Raw genomic sequence first — 22337 nt, 5'->3', positions numbered from 1 at the left:
TCAGCTCTCATGCTGTGTGGACATTGTGATACTCAGCTCTCATACCGTGTGGACAATGTGATACTCAGCTCTCAGACCGTGAGGACATTGTGATACTCAGCTCTCATGCTGTGTGGACATTGTGATACTCAGCTCTCAGACCGTGTGGACATTGTGATACTCAGCTCTCATGCTGTGTGGACATTGTGATACTCAGCTCTCATACCCTGTGGACAATGTGATACTCAGCTCTCAGACCGTGTGGACATTGTGTTACTCAGCTCTCAGACCGTGTGGACATTGTGATACTCAGCTCTCAGACGGTGTGGACATTGTGATATTCAGCTCTCAGACCGTGTGGACATTGTGATACTCAGCTCTCATACCGTGTGGACATTGTGATACTCAGCTCTCAGACCGTGTGGACATTGTGATACTCATCTCTCAGACCGTGTGGACATTTTGATACTCAGCTCTCAGACCGTGTGGACATTGTGATACTCAGCTCTCAGACCGTGTGGACATTGTGATACTCAGCTCTCAGACCGTGTGGACATTGTGTTACTCAGCTCTCAGACCGTGTGGACATTGTGATACTCAGCTCTCAGACCGTGTGGACAATGTGATACTCAGCTCTCAGACCGTGTGGACATTGTGATACTCAGCTCTCATACCGTGTGGACAATGTGATACTCAGCTCTCAGACCGTGTGGACATTGTGATATTCAGGTCTCAGATCGTGTGGACATTGTGATACTCAGCACTCATACCGTGTGAACATTGTGATACTCAGCTCTCAGACCGTGTGGACAATGTGATACTCAGCTCTCAGACCGTGTGGACAATGTGATACTCAGCTCTCAGATCGTGTGGACTTTGTGATACTCAGCTCTCAGACCGTGTGGACATTGTGATACTCAGATCTCAGACCGTGTAGACATTGTGATACTCAGCTCTCATACCGTGTGGACAATTTGATACTCAGTTCTCAGACCGTGTGGACATTGTGATACTCAGCTCTCATGCTGTGTGGACATTGTGATACTCAGCTCTCAGACCTTGTGGACAATTTGATACTCAGCTCTCAGACCGTGTGGACATTGTGATACTCAGCTCTCAGACCGTGTGGACATTGTGTTACTCAGCTCTCAGACCGTGTGGACATTGTGATACTCAGCTCTCAGACCGTGTGGACATTGTGATACTCAGCTCTCAGACCGTGTGGATATTGTGATACTCAGCTCTCATGCCGTGTGGACATTGTGATACTCAGCTCTCAGACCGTGTGGACATTGTGATACTCAGCACTCATACCGTTTAGACAATGTGATACTCAGCTCTCATGCCGTGTGGAGATAGTGATACTCAGCTCTCAGACCGTGTGGACATTGTGATACTCAGCTCTCAGACCGTGTGGACATTGTGATACTCAGCTCTCAGACCGTGTGGAGAATGTGATGCTCAGGTCTCAGACCGTGTGGACATTGTGATACTCAGCTCTCAGACCGTGTGGAGAATGTGATACTCAGTTCTCAGACCGTGTGGACAATGTGATACTCAGCTCTCAGACCGTGTAGACATTGTGATACTCAGCTCTCAGACCGTGTAGACATTGTGATACTCAGCTCTCAGACCGTGTGTACATTGTGATACTCAGCTCTCAGACCGTGTAGACATTGTGATACTCAGCTCTCATACCATGAGGACATTGTGATACTCAGCTCTCAGACCGTGTGGACATTGTGATGTTCCGCTCTCAGACCGTGTGGACATTGTGATACTCAGCTCTCAGACCGTGTGGACATTGTGATACTCAGCTCTCATACCGTGTGGACATTGTGATACTCAGCTCTCAGACCGTGTGGACATTGTGATATTCAGCTCTCAGACCGTGTGGACATTGTGATACTCAGCTCTCAGACCGTGTGGACATTGTGATACTCAGCTGTTATACTGTGTGGACATTGTGTTACTCATCTCTCAGAACGTGTGGATTTTGTGATACTCAGCTCTCAGACCGTGTGGACATTGTGATACTCAGCTCTCAGACCGTGTGGACATTGTGATACTCAGCTCTCATACCGTGTGGACAATTTGATACTCAGCTCTCAGACCGTGTGGACATTGTGATACTCAGCTCTCAGACCGTGTGGACATTGTGATAGTCAGCTCTCATACTGTGTGGACATTGTGATACTCAGCTCTCAGACCGTGTGGGCATTGTGTTACTCAGCTCTCAGACCGTGTGGATATTGTGAAACTCAGCTCTCAGACCGTGTGGACATTGTGATACTCAGCTCTCAGACCGTGTGGTCATTGTGATACTCAGCTCTCATTCCGTGTGGACATTGTGATACTCAGCTCTCAGACCGTGTGGACATTGTGATACTCAGCTCTCATACCGTGTGGACATTGTGATACTCTGCTCTCATACCGTGTGGACAATGTGATACTCAGCTCTCAGACCGTGAGGACATTTTGATACTCAGCTCTCATGCTGTGTGGACATTGTGATACTCAGCTCTCAGACCGTGTGGACATTGTGATACTCAGCTCTCATGCTGTGTGGACATTGTGTTACTCAGCTCTCATACCCTGTGGACAATGTGATACTCAGCTCTCATACCGTCTGGACAATGTGATACTCAGCTCTCTTGCTGTGTGGACATTGTGATACTCAGCTCTCATACCCTGTGGACAATGTGATACTCAGCTCTCAGACCGTGTGGACATTGTGTTACTCAGCTCTCAGACCGTGTGGACAGTGTGATACTCAGCTCTCAGACCATGTGGACATTGTGATACTCAGCTCTCAGATCGTGTGGACAATGTGTTACTCATCTCTCAGACCGTGTGGACATTGTGATACTCAGCTCTCAGACCGTGTGGACATTGTGATACTCAGCTCTCAGACAGTGTGGACATTGTGATATTCAGCTCTCAGACCGTGTGGACATTGTGATACTCAGCTCTCATACCGTGTGGACATGGTGATACTCAGCTCTCATACCGTGTGGCCAATGTGATACTCAGCTCTCAGACCGTGTGGAGAATGTGATACTCAGCTCTCAGACTGTGTGGACATTGTGATATTCAGGTCTCAGATCGTGTGGACATTGTGATACTCAGCACTCATACCGTGTGAACATTGTGATACTCAGCTCTCAGACCGTGTGGACAATGTGATACTCAGCTCTCAGATCGTGTGGACTTTGTGATACTCAGCTCTCAGACCGTGTGGACATTGTGATACTCAGCTCTCAGACCGTGTGGACAATGTGATACTCAGCTCTCAGACCGTGTGGACATTGTGATACTCAGCTCTCAGACCGTGTGGACATTGTGATACTCAGCTCTCATACCGTGTGGACATTGTGATACTCAGCTCTCAGACCGTGTGGACATTGTGATACTCATCTCTCAGACCGTGTGGACATTGTGATACTCAGCTCTCAGACCGTGTGGACATTGCGATACTCAGCTCTCATACCGTGTGGACAATGTGATACTCAGCTCTCAGACCGTGTGGACATTGTGATACTCAGCTCTCATACTGTGTGGACATTATGATACTCAGCTCTCAGACTGTGTGGACATTGTGATATTCAGCTCTCAGACCGTGTGGACATTGTGATACTCAGCTCTCAGACCGTGTGGACATTGTGAGACTCAGCCCTCATACTGTGTGGACATTGTGATACTCAGCTCTCAGACCGTGTGGACATTGTGATACACAGCTCTCATACCGTGTGGACATTGTGATACTCAGCTCTCAGACCGTGTGGACATTGTGATACTCAGCTCTCAGACCGTGTGGACGTTGTGATACTCAGCTCTCAGATCGTGTGGACATTGTGATACTCAGCTCTCTGACCGTGTGGACATTGTGATACTCAGCTCTCATACCGTGTGGACATTGTGATACTCAGCTCTCATACCGTGTGGACAATTTGATACTCAGTTCTCTGACCGTGTGGACATTGTGATACTCAGCTCTCATGCTGTGTGGACATTGTGATACTCAGCTCTCAGACCGTGTGGACAATTTGATACTCAGCTCTCAGACCGTGTGGACATTGTGATACTCAGCTCTCAGACCGTGTGGGCATTGTGTTACTCAGCTCTCAGACCGTGTGGACATTGTGATACTCAGCTCTCAGACCGTGTGGACATTGTGATACTCAGCTCTCAGACCGTGTGGATATTGTGATACTCAGCTCTCATGCCGTGTGGACATTGTGATACTCAGCTCTCAGACCGTGTGGACATTGTGATACTCAGCTCTCAGACCGTGTGGACATTGTGATACTCAGCTCTCAGACCGTGTGGACATTGTGATTCTCAGCTCTCAGACCGTGTGGACATTGTGAGACTCAGCCCTCATACTGTGTGGACATTGTGATACTCAGCTCTCAGACCGTATGGACATTGTGATACACAGCTCTCATACCGTGTGGACATTGTGATACTCAGCTCTCAGACCGTGTGGACATTGTGATACTCAGCTCTCAGACCGTGTGGACATTGTGATACTCAGATCTCAGACCGTGTAGACATTGTGATACTCAGCTCTCATACCGTGTGGACAATTTGATACTCAGTTCTCAGACCGTGTGGACATTGTGATACTCAGCTCTCATGCTGTGTGGACATTGTGATAGTCAGCTCTCATACTGTGTGGACATTGTGATACTCAGCTCTCAGACCGTGTGGGCATTGTGTTACTCAGCTCTCAGACCGTGTGGATATTGTGAAACTCAGCTCTCAGACCGTGTGGACATTGTGATACTCAGCTCTCAGACCGTGTGGTCATTGTGATACTCAGCTCTCATTCCGTGTGGACATTGTGATACTCAGCTCTCAGACCGTGTGGACATTGTGATACTCAGCTCTCATACCGTGTGGACATTGTGATACTCTGCTCTCATACCGTGTGGACAATGTGATACTCAGCTCTCAGACCGTGAGGACATTTTGATACTCAGCTCTCATGCTGTGTGGACATTGTGATACTCAGCTCTCAGACCGTGTGGACATTGTGATACTCAGCTCTCATGCTGTGTGGACATTGTGTTACTCAGCTCTCATACCCTGTGGACAATGTGATACTCAGCTCTCATACCGTCTGGACAATGTGATACTCAGCTCTCTTGCTGTGTGGACATTGTGATACTCAGCTCTCATACCCTGTGGACAATGTGATACTCAGCTCTCAGACCGTGTGGACATTGTGTTACTCAGCTCTCAGACCGTGTGGACAGTGTGATACTCAGCTCTCAGACCATGTGGACATTGTGATACTCAGCTCTCAGATCGTGTGGACAATGTGTTACTCATCTCTCAGACCGTGTGGACATTGTGATACTCAGCTCTCAGACCGTGTGGACATTGTGATACTCAGCTCTCAGACAGTGTGGACATTGTGATATTCAGCTCTCAGACCGTGTGGACATTGTGATACTCAGCTCTCATACCGTGTGGACATGGTGATACTCAGCTCTCATACCGTGTGGCCAATGTGATACTCAGCTCTCAGACCGTGTGGACATTGTGATACTCAGCTCTCAGATCGTGTGGACAATGTGTTACTCATCTCTCAGACCGTGTGGACATTGTGATACTCAGCTCTCAGACCGTGTGTATATTGTGATACTCAGCTCTCATACCGTGTGGACATTGTGATACTCAGCTCTCAGACCGTGTGGACATTGTGATACTCATCTCTCAGACCGTGTGGACATTGTGATACTCAGCTCTCAGACCGTGTGGACATTGCGATACTCAGCTCTCATACCGTGTGGACAATGTGATACTCAGCTCTCAGACCGTGTGGACATTGTGATACTCAGCTCTCATACTGTGTGGACATTATGATACTCAGCTCTCAGACTGTGTGGACATTGTGATATTCAGCTCTCAGACCGTGTGGACATTGTGATACTCAGCTCTCAGACCGTGTGGACATTGTGAGACTCAGCCCTCATACTGTGTGGACATTGTGATACTCAGCTCTCAGACCGTGTGGACATTGTGATACACAGCTCTCATACCGTGTGGACATTGTGATACTCAGCTCTCAGACCGTGTGGACATTGTGATACTCAGCTCTCAGACCGTGTGGACGTTGTGATACTCAGCTCTCAGATCGTGTGGACATTGTGATACTCAGCTCTCTGACCGTGTGGACATTGTGATACTCAGCTCTCATACCGTGTGGACATTGTGATACTCAGCTCTCATACCGTGTGGACAATTTGATACTCAGTTCTCTGACCGTGTGGACATTGTGATACTCAGCTCTCATGCTGTGTGGACATTGTGATACTCAGCTCTCAGACCGTGTGGACAATTTGATACTCAGCTCTCAGACCGTGTGGACATTGTGATACTCAGCTCTCAGACCGTGTGGGCATTGTGTTACTCAGCTCTCAGACCGTGTGGACATTGTGATACTCAGCTCTCAGACCGTGTGGACATTGTGATACTCAGCTCTCAGACCGTGTGGATATTGTGATACTCAGCTCTCATGCCGTGTGGACATTGTGATACTCAGCTCTCAGACCGTGTGGACATTGTGATACTCAGCTCTCAGACCGTGTGGACATTGTGATACTCAGCTCTCAGACCGTGTGGACATTGTGATTCTCAGCTCTCAGACCGTGTGGACATTGTGAGACTCAGCCCTCATACTGTGTGGACATTGTGATACTCAGCTCTCAGACCGTATGGACATTGTGATACACAGCTCTCATACCGTGTGGACATTGTGATACTCAGCTCTCAGACCGTGTGGACATTGTGATACTCAGCTCTCAGACCGTGTGGACATTGTGATACTCAGATCTCAGACCGTGTAGACATTGTGATACTCAGCTCTCATACCGTGTGGACAATTTGATACTCAGTTCTCAGACCGTGTGGACATTGTGATACTCAGCTCTCATGCTGTGTGGACATTGTGATAGTCAGCTCTCATACTGTGTGGACATTGTGATACTCAGCTCTCAGACCGTGTGGGCATTGTGTTACTCAGCTCTCAGACCGTGTGGATATTGTGAAACTCAGCTCTCAGACCGTGTGGACATTGTGATACTCAGCTCTCAGACCGTGTGGTCATTGTGATACTCAGCTCTCATTCCGTGTGGACATTGTGATACTCAGCTCTCAGACCGTGTGGACATTGTGATACTCAGCTCTCATACCGTGTGGACATTGTGATACTCTGCTCTCATACCGTGTGGACAATGTGATACTCAGCTCTCAGACCGTGAGGACATTTTGATACTCAGCTCTCATGCTGTGTGGACATTGTGATACTCAGCTCTCAGACCGTGTGGACATTGTGATACTCAGCTCTCATGCTGTGTGGACATTGTGTTACTCAGCTCTCATACCCTGTGGACAATGTGATACTCAGCTCTCATACCGTCTGGACAATGTGATACTCAGCTCTCTTGCTGTGTGGACATTGTGATACTCAGCTCTCATACCCTGTGGACAATGTGATACTCAGCTCTCAGACCGTGTGGACATTGTGTTACTCAGCTCTCAGACCGTGTGGACAGTGTGATACTCAGCTCTCAGACCATGTGGACATTGTGATACTCAGCTCTCAGATCGTGTGGACAATGTGTTACTCATCTCTCAGACCGTGTGGACATTGTGATACTCAGCTCTCAGACCGTGTGGACATTGTGATACTCAGCTCTCAGACAGTGTGGACATTGTGATATTCAGCTCTCAGACCGTGTGGACATTGTGATACTCAGCTCTCATACCGTGTGGACATGGTGATACTCAGCTCTCATACCGTGTGGCCAATGTGATACTCAGCTCTCAGACCGTGTGGAGAATGTGATACTCAGCTCTCAGACTGTGTGGACATTGTGATATTCAGGTCTCAGATCGTGTGGACATTGTGATACTCAGCACTCATACCGTGTGAACATTGTGATACTCAGCTCTCAGACCGTGTGGACATTGTGATACTCAGCTCTCATACCGTGTGGACATTGTGATACTCAGCTCTCAGACCGTGTGGACATTGTGATACTCATCTCTCAGACCGTGTGGACATTGTGATACTCAGCTCTCAGACCGTGTGGACATTGCGATACTCAGCTCTCATACCGTGTGGACAATGTGATACTCAGCTCTCAGACCGTGTGGACATTGTGATACTCAGCTCTCATACTGTGTGGACATTATGATACTCAGCTCTCAGACTGTGTGGACATTGTGATATTCAGCTCTCAGACCGTGTGGACATTGTGATACTCAGCTCTCAGACCGTGTGGACATTGTGAGACTCAGCCCTCATACTGTGTGGACATTGTGATACTCAGCTCTCAGACCGTGTGGACATTGTGATACACAGCTCTCATACCGTGTGGACATTGTGATACTCAGCTCTCAGACCGTGTGGACATTGTGATACTCAGCTCTCAGACCGTGTGGACGTTGTGATACTCAGCTCTCAGATCGTGTGGACATTGTGATACTCAGCTCTCTGACCGTGTGGACATTGTGATACTCAGCTCTCATACCGTGTGGACATTGTGATACTCAGCTCTCATACCGTGTGGACAATTTGATACTCAGTTCTCTGACCGTGTGGACATTGTGATACTCAGCTCTCATGCTGTGTGGACATTGTGATACTCAGCTCTCAGACCGTGTGGACAATTTGATACTCAGCTCTCAGACCGTGTGGACATTGTGATACTCAGCTCTCAGACCGTGTGGGCATTGTGTTACTCAGCTCTCAGACCGTGTGGACATTGTGATACTCAGCTCTCAGACCGTGTGGACATTGTGATACTCAGCTCTCAGACCGTGTGGATATTGTGATACTCAGCTCTCATGCCGTGTGGACATTGTGATACTCAGCTCTCAGACCGTGTGGACATTGTGATACTCAGCTCTCAGACCGTGTGGACATTGTGATACTCAGCTCTCAGACCGTGTGGACATTGTGATTCTCAGCTCTCAGACCGTGTGGACATTGTGAGACTCAGCCCTCATACTGTGTGGACATTGTGATACTCAGCTCTCAGACCGTATGGACATTGTGATACACAGCTCTCATACCGTGTGGACATTGTGATACTCAGCTCTCAGACCGTGTGGACATTGTGATACTCAGCTCTCAGACCGTGTGGACATTGTGATACTCAGATCTCAGACCGTGTAGACATTGTGATACTCAGCTCTCATACCGTGTGGACAATTTGATACTCAGTTCTCAGACCGTGTGGACATTGTGATACTCAGCTCTCATGCTGTGTGGACATTGTGATACTCAGCTCTCAGACCTTGTGGACAATTTGATACTCAGCTCTCAGACCGTGTGGACATTGTGATACTCAGCTCTCAGACCGTGTGGACATTGTGTTACTCAGCTCTCAGACCGTGTGGACATTGTGATACTCAGCTCTCAGACCGTGTGGACATTGTGATACTCAGCTCTCAGACCGTGTGGATATTGTGATACTCAGCTCTCATGCCGTGTGGACATTGTGATACTCAGCTCTCAGACCGTGTGGACATTGTGATACTCAGCTCTCAGACCGTGTGGATATTGTGATACTCAGCTCTCATGCCGTGTGGACATTGTGATACTCAGCTCTCAGACCGTGTGGACATTGTGATACTCATCTCTCAGACCGTGTGGACATTGTGATACTCAGCTCTCAGACCGTGTGGACATTGTGATACTCAGCACTCATACCGTGTGGACATTGTGATACTCAGCTCTCAGATCGTGTGGACAATGTGTTACTCATCTCTCAGACCGTGTGGACATTGTGATACTCAGCTCTCAGACCGTGTGGACATTGTGATACTCAGCTCTCAGACAGTGTGGACATTGTGATATTCAGCTCTCAGACCGTGTGGACATTGTGATACTCAGCTCTCATACCGTGTGGACATGGTGATACTCAGCTCTCATACCGTGTGGCCAATGTGATACTCAGCTCTCAGACCGTGTGGACATTGTGATACTCAGCTCTCAGACCGTGTGGACAATGTGATACTCAGCTCTCAGACCGTGTGGACATTGTGATACTCAGCTCTCATACTATGTGGACATTGTGATACTGAGCTCTCAGACCGTGTAGACACTTCCGTCTCAGAGCCACTGTTAACGAAATCTGAGGGAACTTTGGGCCCTGTTGTCCCATTTTCTGCTGACAAGTGGTTCACTCACTAGACATTTGCAATCTTCCAGTCCTCCAGGAGCATGCTAGAATCAAGTGATTCATGAAGGATCATGACCAATGCATCCGTTATCTCTTTAGCAACCACTCTCAGGACTCTGGGATGTCATCCATCTGGTCCGGGTGACTTATCCACCGTGAGACCTTTCAGTCTGCCTGGTACTTTTTCCCTTGTAATAGTAATGACACTCACTCCTGCTCCCTGACACTCACAGACCTCTGGCACACTGCTAGTGTCTTCCACAGTGAAGACTGATGCAAAGTACTCATTATCTTCATCTGTCATTTCTTCATCCCCCAGTACTACCTCACCAGCATCATTGTCCAGTGGTCCGATATCAACTCTCAGCTCCCTTTTACTCTTTATATAACTGAAAAAACCTTTAGTATTCTGCTTTATATTACTTGCCAGTTTGCCCTCGTATTTCATCTTTTTCCCTTTATAGCTTTTTTAGTTGCCTTTTGTTGGTATTTAACAGTTTCCCAATCACCCAACTTCCCACTCACTTTTGCTGCCTTAGATGCCCTTTTCGTGGCTTTTTATGCAGTCCTTAACTTCCCTCGTCAGCCACAGTTGCCTACTCCTGCCATTTGAGAACACTGCTTCTGTGAGACAAATCTATCCTGCGCCTTGTGAACTATTCCCAGAAACTTCAGCCATCTCTGTTCTGCCATCATCCACGTGGGCAAGCTCCTCTCTCGTGCCTCTGTAATTCCCTGCTGACAAGTGGTTCACTCGCCAGAGCATAAAGCACGGAACACCGCAACAAACATTAACAGCAAACGACGTTTGTGAACTGTGTCCTTTACACAGGACTGCTTTGCTAAAAGTCTTGCCTGTGGAACAACCTGCCCATTCCTGCCCTGTACGGTGTGATTTCTCCTTCTCTCCTTATCCATTCGCCTTCCCCACAGTTTTATTTCGTCACCTCCTGCGTTGAACCTTAAATCCATCATCACTCAGCACTAACCCCTCACAAACACAAAAACCCTCTTTCTTCCTGCAGTACCCATGGACACTGCTTGCTTCTTCTCCAAGGACACAGCCATCGCGCTGGAACACTGCCCAGGTGGGCCCGTCTGCTGCTCGCTTGCAGGACAAATGGATGGCTCTCTTTGCCAGCCCCACAAGCAAGTTTACTACGCATCCTCCTCCCTCCTTGCCCCCACTCTCCTCCTCAGAGACGCAGACTGCTTGCTGTTTCCCAGGGAGATGGGTACACTTACCATGTTAAGCGGGACCAGGGTGGTAACCAAGTTTATCAGCGCCAAGCAAAGCTCGACAAAGCAAATGGAAACCCTGCTCCAGTGCTGACAAAATTACTTTGCACAATGACACTAGATCCATTTTCTTCCCACAGGTGGCATTATCACTCTGGACGATCTGAAGTCCTACACTCCTCGGTTAATGGAAAACCCGGTGAAGCTGGAACTCGGAGACTACACGCTGCTCACGCCCAGCGTGCCCGCTGGCGGCCCAGTGCTGGCATTGATTCTGAACATTCTGAAGGGTGAGAAATGTAGACACCCTCCCTCCTCCAGTGGCGGGGAAGGGGTCTGTCGATATCCTCTCCATGCTCCTCGTCCTGCCGTGAGGACAGTCTCACTCCCAGGCTGTCTGCCTGGGTCCTGGGCACAGCACTGACACAACTGGCCCGCTTTCTTCACTTAATTTCAGTTCATTGATATAGACATTTCTATTTTTATATATTTGAACTAATGAGAGATAAATAGACGTTTTCCCAGATCTGAAATACCAAATACTGAAAGACATAGTTTTAAAGAGAGAGGGGTATGTGGTGACGTGGACGGGGCTGTGGAAGGAGGTGTTGGTGGGACGAAGCTGAACAGGGCACTCAGCAGGACAGAGGGTGGGGACGGTGCATGTCCAAAGTTTCCTCCTGTTGTGCAAAGTTCTGCCCAGTGACACCGACATGTGCGCACTGTATTGCATTTATAAAGGTATTCATTTTAACTGTCATCAAAACGTGGTCAGTAATTATTTTGATCTCTTCTGGGTTTATAGAAACATAGAAACCCTATAGCACAATACAGGCCCTTCGGCCCACAAAGTTGTGCCGAACATGTCCCTACCTTAGAAATTACTAGGCTTCCCCATAGCCCTCTATTTTTCTAAGCTCCTTGTACCTATCCAAAAGTCTCTTAAAAGACCCTATCGTATCCACCTCCACCACCGTTGCCAGCAGCCCATTCCACGCACTCACCACTTTCTGCGTAAAAAACTTAACCCTGACATCTCCTCTGTACCTACTCCCCAGCACCTTAAACCTGTGTCCTCTTGTGGCAACCATTTCAGCCCTGGGAAAAAGCCTCTAACTATCCACACAATCAATGCCTCTCATCATCTTGTACACCTCTATCAGGTCACCTCTCATCCTCTGTCGCTCCAAGGAGAAAAGGCCAAGTTCACTCAACCTATTCTCATAAGGCATGCTCCCCAATCCAGGCAACATCCTTGTAAATCTCCTCTGCACCCTCTCTATGGTTTCTACGTCTGGTGAGGCGACCAGAACTGAGCACAGTACTCCAAGTGCACTCTGACCAGAGTCCTATAAAGCTGTAACATTACCTCTCGGCTCCCAAATTCAATCCCACGATTGATGAAGGCTAATACACCGTATGCCTTTTTAACCACAGAGTCAACCTGCACAGCTGCTTTGAGTGTCCTATGGACTCGGACCCCAAGATCCCTCTGATCCTCCACACTGCCAAGAGTCGTACCATTAATTCTATATTCTGCCATCATATTTGAAATACCAGAATGAACCACTTCACACTGATCTGGGTTGAACTCCATCTGCCACTTCTCAGCCCAGTTTTGCATCCAATCAATGTCCCACTGTAACCTCTGACAACCCTCCACACTACCCACAACACCTCCAACCTTTGTGTCATCAGCAAATTTATTAACCCATTCCTGCACTTCCTTATCCAGGTCATTTATAAAAATCATGAAGAGTAAGGGTCCCAATACAGATCCCTGAGGTACCCCACTGGTCACCGACCTCCATGCAGAATGTGACCCGTCTACAACCACTCTTTGCCTTCTGTAGGCAAGTCAGCTCTGAATCCACAAAGCAATGTCCCCTTGGATCCCCTGCCTCCTTACTTTCTCAGTAAGCCTTGCATGGGGTAACTTATCAAATGCCTTGCTGAAATCCATATACACTACATCTACTGATCTTCCTTCATCAATGTGTTTAGTCACATCCTCCAAAAATTCAATCAGGCTCATAAGGCACAACCTGCCTTTGACAAAGCCATGCTGACTATTCCTAATCATATTATGCCTCTCAGGATCTTCTCCATCAACTTACTGAAGTAAGAACTTACTCCATCACTGAAGTAAGACTCACTGGTCTATAATTTCCTGGGCTATCTCTACTCCCTTTCTTGAATAAAGGAACAACATCTGCAACCCTCCAAACCTCCGAAACTGCTCCCAACCCCATTGATGATGCAAAGATCATCACCAGAGGCTCAGCTATCTCTACCCTCACCTCCCACAGTAGCCTGGGGTATATCTCTTCCAGTCCTGGAGACTTATCCAATGTTATGCTTTCCTAGACAGGTATATGGAGGAATTTAAGGTGGGGGGTTATATGGGAGGCAGGGTTTGAGGGTCGGCACAACATTGTGGGCCGAAGGGCCTGTAATGTGCTGTACTATTCTATGTTCTATGTCCAAAAGCTCCAGCACATCCTATTTCTTAATATCTACATGCAAAAGCTTTTCAGTCTGCTGAAAGTCATCACCAAGATCCTTTTCCATAGTGAGTACTGAAGTAAAGTATTCATTAAGAACCTCTGCTATTTCCTCTGGTTCCATACACATTTCCCACTGTCACACTTGATAGGTCCTATTCTTTCACCTCTTATCCTCTTGTTCTCCACATACTTGTAGAATGCCTTGGGGTTTTCCTTAATCCTGCCCACCAAGGCCTTCTCATTGCCCCTTCTGGCTTTCCTAATTTCCTTCTTAACTCCTTCTTATTAGCCTTATGATCTTCTAGATCTCTAATATGACCTAGCTCTCTGAACCTTTTGTAGGCTTTTCTTTTCTTCTTGACTATATTTATTACAGCCTTTGTACACCACAGTTCCTGTACCCTACCATAACTTGCCCATCTCATTGGAATGTACCTATGCAGAACTCCACACAAATATCACCTGAACATTTGCCACATTTCTTCCGTACTTTTCCCTGAGGACATCTGTTCCCAATTTAAGCTTCCAGTTTCCTGCCTGATAGCCTCATAATTCCCCTTACTCCAATTAAACACTTTTCTAACTTGTCTGTTCCTATCTCTCTCCAATGCTATTGTAAAGGAGATAGAATTATGATCACTATCTCCAATATGCTCTCCCACTGAGACATCTGACGCCTGACCAGGTTCATTTCCCAATACCAGGTCAAGTACAGCCTCTCCTCTTGTAGGCTTATCTACACACTGTGTCAAGAAACCTTCCTGAACACACCTAACAAACTCCACCCCATCTAAACCCCTTGCTCTAGGGAGATGCCACTTGATATTTGGGAAATTAAAATCTCCCATCCCATCAGTTTCTGTAAATATTTCTCGTAGCTGCACGTTCCAGACCTCATGAGCTTTTGATGTCGCGGTTTCTGCTTCATTAAGCCGTTCCACTTTAAATGAACCAGCAGTTCTTTTGCACTTCACACCCTTTGCTTCTTTGGAGTTTGACAGAGTGGATCAATAATTTCTTCAATAAAAACAGTGTCAATGAGCCCGTTCTAAAATCTGCAGACAAAGCATCATAAACTCCACGTTGTCAACACCGTCCATATCAGAAACATTTAAAGGAAATGTGATTGTGTGCGATCGTGAAATATACTGAACATGCCAACAAGGGAGGTGACAACCTTCAATGTGCAGTTTAAATTCCTTCGTGCACTCGTGGAAAAGATGTGTGTGCACGCACCTTAGAGGGAACATTGTCCACGCCAATGTTCTCCCATTTGGGGCAAATGAGAGACAATGGTCTTCCTGGTCCTGCATTCAGCTGGAGCCCTGGAGACTGTCTCTCAGCCTCTGGTAGCTTTTAGCAATGTTCCTATCCTAGACCTGGCTCCATTCCCGTCAGAGACCAGACCCCTGTCCCTGTCACCCTTCCAGTCACAAACAGAGGCTCCCTAGACCTCGCGCTCCAGTCACACTCCACCTTCCCCTCACCAAAGCCAACGGCATTCCACATTCGTTCAACCTGGGCTGTCCCAAGTCAGTTACTGGGGGCTTCCAGTTTGTGTGGGCTCCATGTCTCTGTGGACATGGGAGACACAGAGCCTGCTGGAGGAGCTCAGTGAATCGAGCAGCATCTGTGGGGATTGGGGCTAAGAGTGGCCAGTACAAAGGGGAGAAGGGGGAATGGTGGGACAGGTGATCGGCGGAAGGAGCAGAGGTGAAGGATACTGGGTGGATGGGACACTGTTTAGGAGGCTCCACAAGCTCAAAGTGCTTCACAGCAGCAAGCGCCCATTTCCTCAGACCGTGGACAGCCCCAACTCCAACCCTCTCTCCCCCACTTCCAACACCTGTCTGAACCGAGACAGGTTGTGATGACAGACAGCCCTCAGGCAGTTTTGGTACAGTGGGCTGACCCCTACAACAGCCAGACTTGTGTATCTGACGGGACCTCTCCCTTAGTTCTCAGCTCTGGGGGGTGTATCCTGGAGCCCCGGAATCAATACCAGGTGACAAATCGTCTGAGGTATCAGTGAGCTGCCTGAAGGGGGATTACCTGTGTTTCCGAGGACAGGGTGAAAGATCACAGGCTGCCCACATGATGTGTCTGGGTACAGACCATTCTGGATTGCCATCAGCTGGGGTGGGGCTCCTGCCTCTGTCCCACCATCCTTTCCTGGTGCTCCGGCACCACTGACCTTCCTCGGACACTGGTTCTGGAAAAGGTCTTTGTCTAAGGTCCCAGACGTGGAGCATCTCTCTGTCTCTGTCCATTACCCTGCCCTGCCTGTCCCACCAGGAAAGCCATAGCTGAGTTGAGCAGCAGAATGAATTAGAGGGCCTGAACGGCCTTCTGCTGTCCGTTAACTGCCCTGTAGCAGCCAGTGAAACAGAATTAGCCCCTGTCTCTTCAGCACTAACTCACAGCACGTCCTCTGTTGACAGGTTATAACTTCAGCTCGGACAGCGTTTCCACGTCGGCACAGAAAGCTTTGACCTATCACCGGATTATTGAAGCCTTTAAGTTTGCATACGCACAGAGGAGTAAGCTAGGAGATCCCCGATTCATCAACATCACTGGGGTAAGGTGCCCGTTCTGTTGTCCCGCTATCCCCACACGACCTACCTGCACAGGGCACGGGAAGGGGTCTGGGACCCACGGTGACCCCACACAGGGAGCCTGTCAGGGCTGCACACAGCTCACCGTCCCGGGGGCACGGAATGAGCAGACCGCTCGTAACCGCTGGTGACTGTTTCCAGTGAAGGGTGTCCAGAGCTGGGACCAACCTCCAGTGAGGAGGTGGTGGCGCTTGGAATCAAAGTCCCAGCCCCAGCATGAAGACCAGGAAGGTTTGAAAAATACCTGCCCATGGTCTCCTTGGCGGCCAAGTTGAAGCTAGACACAGATCAGAGGAACAGCACCACATACTTTATCACGCTCGTCTCCAACCTGACTGCACCTACACCAATTTCTCTCTCTGTTTCCCACCACCCCCCCCTTCTCTTTACCCTCCCCCAGCAAAGCCTGCACCTTCCTCCTTCTGGGTCTCCACATCCTTTCCTTTATTCCACAGTGCACTGTCCTCTCCTTCGACGAGAACCACCTATCACCTCCCAGCTTCCCACAGCATTCCCGCTCTATGCTTCCTGTCCCTTCCGACCTTCCTTCTCTCACCAGGTCTCACTGAACAGCTTGTGCTCCTTCTCCTCCACCAACCCATTTATTCTGGCTCCTTTCCGGTCCTGATGAAAGGTCACAGTCCAGACCAGTGAATGTTTATCCCCTCCACGGATGCTGCCTGACCTACTGAGCTCTCCCAGTGTTGCTCTGGAAACCCCGGGGAAGCTGGGACCATTGACTTTGTGAGGAATTAGGGAAGGTCTTTTGAAGAGTGAGTGAGGAGGGAACATTTCCCCTCGGAGGAAATGCCGAACAGACATACTCCAGGCATAGAACACTACGGCACAGAAACAGGCCATTTGGCCCATCTAGTCCAGGCCAAATGATTAATCTGCCTACCCAACAACCTGTATTCAGAGCACCGCCCCCCATATCCCTGCCATCCATGTACCCCACACTCACCACTCGCACTACCAGCTCGTCCCGCACTCTCACCACCCTCCAAGCGAAGACATTTCCCCTCATCTTCCTCTTAAACATTTCACCTTTCACCCTTAACCTATTGTTGCAGTCCCACCCAATCTCAATGGAAAAAGCCTGCTTGCATTTGCTCTATCTATACCCCTCTGTCAAATCCCCCTTATTCTCTGTGCTCCAGGAAATAAATTACTAATATATTTAACCTTTCCCTGAAATGCAGATCCTCAAATCCTGGCAATATCCTCATAAGTTTTCTCTGCATTCTTTCAATCTTATTGAAATCTTTCCTGTAGACAGGTGACCAAAACTGTACACAATATTCCAAATTAGGCCTCACCAATGTCTTATACAACCTCAACCTAACATCCCAACTCCTTCACTCAGTGCTTATTTATGAAGGCCAATGTGCCAGTGATTTTCTTTACAACTCTGTCTACCTGTAATGCCAGTGTGAAGGAATCATGGACCCGTACTCCCAGATCACTCTGCTACAGCACACTCGTTGCCCTGCGGCTCACCAGGAAGCCCTAACCTGGTTGCCCTCTGCTTCCACTCTCTGGCTTCTCCTGTGCAGCCAAAGCCTAATCCAATTTATTACCTCATCTTGAATGCCAAGTGACTGAACTTTCTTGACCAACCTCCCACGTGGAACTTTGTCAAAGGCCTTGCTGATAACATCCATGGCCTTGCCTTCATCAACTTCCCCGGTACTCCCCCAAGAAACTCTAAGACTGCTTAGACGTGACCCACTGTGTTGATCGAATCAGACCCTGTCTATTGAAATACTTATACTATGGATTCCAGTTAATTGGGACAATCGGGACCAGGTCATTTCAGCCCAATTAAGGAGTTGCTCCACTTCACTGAAACTTCATCAAAATAGCCAAAGAGATATAAAAAGACAAACTGCTGCTTAACTGACTGAAAATGGATGTATTTAAATGAAATACAAACAAAGTCGAACACTACCAATACCTCTACAATACGATAAAACTGTGTGTTAGTTCCCAATAGTTATCGACAGAGGAATTCTTCCAGTGCACGGTGCCGTGGCCTGATGATTGAACATTAATGAACAAAATCTGTGCAGAGACCTAGTGGCTTCATAGAATCCTTTCGATGATTGCATCCTCCAAATCTTGCAACATTCCAGATGATTGTTGATACCTTCAAATTCGTCATAGTCCCTAAATTGTTGAAGCAGTGAAATCACTTCATTTTCACTCCCAGCTGTTTCTGGCATCTCCAAGCCTGAATGCTTGAAACCACAGTGAGCAAAACAGTTCTGAATTGTCTTACTGCTTATTTCTTGCCAGCCATTAGTGACAAAAATACTGCTTTTTGACCACAGCCACATGCAACTGAGGCTATTTAAAAATTGTTTGCTGGAAATATGGAGTAATGTCATGCAGCTGATGCTAATTAGAACCTGTTCAGCAACAGGCTCCTGCCCCAGTTAAGCAGCACAGTGCCCCAAATAAATGGTAACCTCATTTTGTCCACTGCATATCCAGCCACTTAGGGTTCCTTCCAGTAACTTCCCCACGACTGATTTCAGGCTCACCGGTCTATAATTTATGGCTTATTCTTAGAGACTTTCTTAAACAATGGAACAACATTGGCTATCCACCAATCATCCGGCGTCTCACCCGTGGCTAAGGACATTTTAAATATCTCTGCTAGGACCCCACAAATTTCTGGGCTAACATCCCACAGGGTCCAGGGGAACACCTTGTCAGGTCCTGGGGATTTATCCACCCTAATTTGCCCCAGGACAACAAATACCTCCTCCTGTAATCTGTATGCAGTCTGTGACCTCACTGCCACTTTGCTTCACTTCTATAAACTGTGTCCGACTCCCAAGTAAATCCAGATGCAAAGAATCCATTTAAGATCTCCCCCATCCCTTTCAGCTCCATGCATAGATCATCACTCTGATCTTCCAGTGGACCAATTTTGTCTCTTGCTTTTGATGTTTCTGTGGAATCACTTGGGCTTCTCCTTCACCTTGTCTGCGACAGCAACCTCATCCCTTTATTTAGCCTTCCTGATTTCCTTCTTAACTCCATAAGCACCTTCTTTGCTCCTTCCTGGCTATACCTGTTACGCACCTTCTCTTAACCAGGACCTCGATATCTCTCAAAAACCAAGGTTCCTAAACCTGTTATCGTTGTCTTCTATTCTGACAGGAAAATACAAACTCTATACTCTCAAATTTCACTTTTGAAGGCCTCCCACTTACAAGTGCACCTTTGCCAGAAAACATAATCCACTCTTGCCAGATTCTTTCTCATACAGTATCATCAAAACTTGTCTTTCTGCAATTCAGAATCTCAGCCCAAGGACCTGATCTATCCTTCTCCAAAATTATCTTGAAACTAATGGCATTGTGGTCACTGGATGCAAAGTGTTCCCCCACACAGACTTCTGCCACCTGCCCTGTCTCATTCCCTACCAGCAGATCAAGTATCACACGCTCTCTCATTGGGACTTCTTTGTATTGATGAAGGAAACTTTCCTGAACACATTTGACAAACTCTCTCTCATCCAGTCCTTCGACAGTATGGGAGTCCCAGTCAGTGTGTGGAAAGTTAAAATCACCTGCTGTCACAACCTGATGTTTTTTTTCAACCGTTTGCGATCTCGCTGCAAATTTGTTCCTCTAAATCGCTCGGCTGCTGGGTGGTCTGTAATATGGCCCCATTAATGAGTCATACCTTTCTTATTCCTCAGTACCACATGCATAGCTTCAGTGGACCAGCTCTCCAGTCCATTGTCTGACATTTTCCCTGACTGGAAAGTTTTCCAGGCCATCCCTCCCCCTTAAACCCCTCCCACTTCAAAGAACAAATAACAATACAGCACAGTACAGGCCATTCGGCCCACAGTGTTGTGCCGACCCTTAAACCCTGCCTCCCATATAACCCTCCACCTTAAATTCCTCCATATACCTGTCTAGTAGTCTCTTAAATTTCACTAGTGTATCTGCCTCCACCACTGACTCAGGCAGTGCATTCCACGCACCAACCACTCTCTGAGTGAAAAACCTTCCTCTAATATCCCCCTTGAACTTCCCTCCTTAAAGCCATGTCCTCTTGTACTGAGCAGTGGTGCCCTGGGGAAGAGGCGCTGGCTGTCCACTCTATCTATTCCTCTTAATATCTTGTACACCTCTATCATGTCTCCTCTCATCCTCCTTCTCTCCAGAGAGTAAAGCCCTAGCTCCCTTAATCTCTGATCATAATGCAGACTCTCTAAACCAGGCAGCATCCTGGTAAATCTCCTCTGTACCCTTTCCAATGCTTCCTCACCCTTCCTATAGTGAGGTGACCAGAACTGGACATAATATTCCAAGTGTGGCCTAACCAGAGTTTTATAGAGCTGCATCATTACCCCGCAACTCTTAAACTCTGTCCCTCGACTTATGAAAGTTAACACCGCATAAGCTTTCTTAACTACCCTATCTACCTGTGAGGCAACTTTCAGGGATCTGTGGACATATACCCCCAGATCCCTCTGCTCCTCCACACTACCAAGTATCCTGCTATTTACTTTGTACTCAGCCTTGGAGTTTGTCCTTCCAAAGTGTACCACCTCACACTTCTCCGGTTTGAACTCCATCCGCCACTTCTCAGCCCACTTCTGCATCCTATCAATGTCTCTCTGCAATCTTCGACAATCCTCAACACTATCCACAACACCACCAACCTTTGTGTCGTCTGCAAACTTGCCAACCCAACCTTCTACCCCTACATCCAGGTCGTTAATAAAAATCACAAGTAGAGGTCCCAGAACAGATCCTTGTGGGACACCACTAGTCACAACCCTCCAATCCGAATGTACTCCCTCCACCATGATCCTCTGCCTTCTGCAGGCAAGCCAATTCTGAATCCACCTGGCCAAACTTCCCTGGATCCCATGCATTCTGACTTTCTGAATAAGCTTACCGTATGGTACCTTGTCAAATGCCTTACAAAAATCCATGTAGATCACATCCACTGCACTACCCTCATCTATATACCTGGTCACCTCCTCAAAGAACTCTATCAGGCTTGTTAAACACGATCTGCCCTTCACAAAGCCATGCTGACTGTCCCTGATCAGACCATGGTTCTCTAAATGCCCATAGATTCTATCTCTAAGAATCTTTTCCAACAGCTTTCCCACCACAGACGTAAGGCTCACTGGTCTATAATTACCCAGACTATCCCAACTACCTTTTTCGAACAAGGGGACAACATTCGCCTCCCTCCAATCCTCCGGTACCATTCCCGTGGACAACAAGGACATAAAGATCCTAGCCAGAGGTTCAGCAATCTCTTCCCTCGCCTCGTGGAGCAGCTTGGGGAATATTCCGTCAGGCCCCGGGGACTTATCCGTCCTAATGTATTTTAACAACTCCAACACCTCCTCTCCCTTAATATCAACATGCTCCAGAACATCAACCTCACTCATATTGTCCTCACCATCATCAAGTTCCCTCTCAGTGGTGAATACCGAAGAGAAGTATTCATTGAGGACCTCGCTCACTTCCACAGCCTCCAGGCACATCTTCCCACCTTTTCAGTCCTATCTTCACTCCTGTCATCCTTTTGTTCTTCACATAATTGAAGAATGCCTTGGGGTTTTCCTTTACCCTACTCGCCAAGGCCTTCTCATGCCCCCTTCTTGCTCTCCTCAGCCCCTTCTTAAGCTCCTTTCTTGCTACCCTATATTCCTCAATAGACTCATCTGATCCTTGCTTCCTAAACCTCACGTATGCTGCTTTCTACCATCTGTTTGGATTCTCCACTTCACTTGTCACCCATGGTTC

General features: G+C 47.7%; 1 protein-coding gene across 1 annotated transcript in view; it reads left to right on the top strand.

Annotated features, from left to right (window-relative positions):
• Positions 1–22337, top strand: part of LOC140733777 (glutathione hydrolase 1 proenzyme-like) — a 476676-nt gene that overhangs the window by 402949 nt on the left and 51390 nt on the right. The window contains exons 8-9 of the mRNA XM_073057534.1: positions 11561–11710; positions 16369–16505. Coding sequence (XP_072913635.1) covers positions 11561–11710; positions 16369–16505 — 287 coding nt within the window. The remainder of the gene's footprint in view (positions 1–11560; positions 11711–16368; positions 16506–22337) is intronic.

This window comes from Hemitrygon akajei, chromosome 9, assembly GCF_048418815.1.
Source record: "Hemitrygon akajei chromosome 9, sHemAka1.3, whole genome shotgun sequence".
NCBI lineage: Eukaryota > Metazoa > Chordata > Chondrichthyes > Myliobatiformes > Dasyatidae > Hemitrygon > Hemitrygon akajei.
This window is presented reverse-complemented; position numbering and strand designations above follow the sequence as displayed.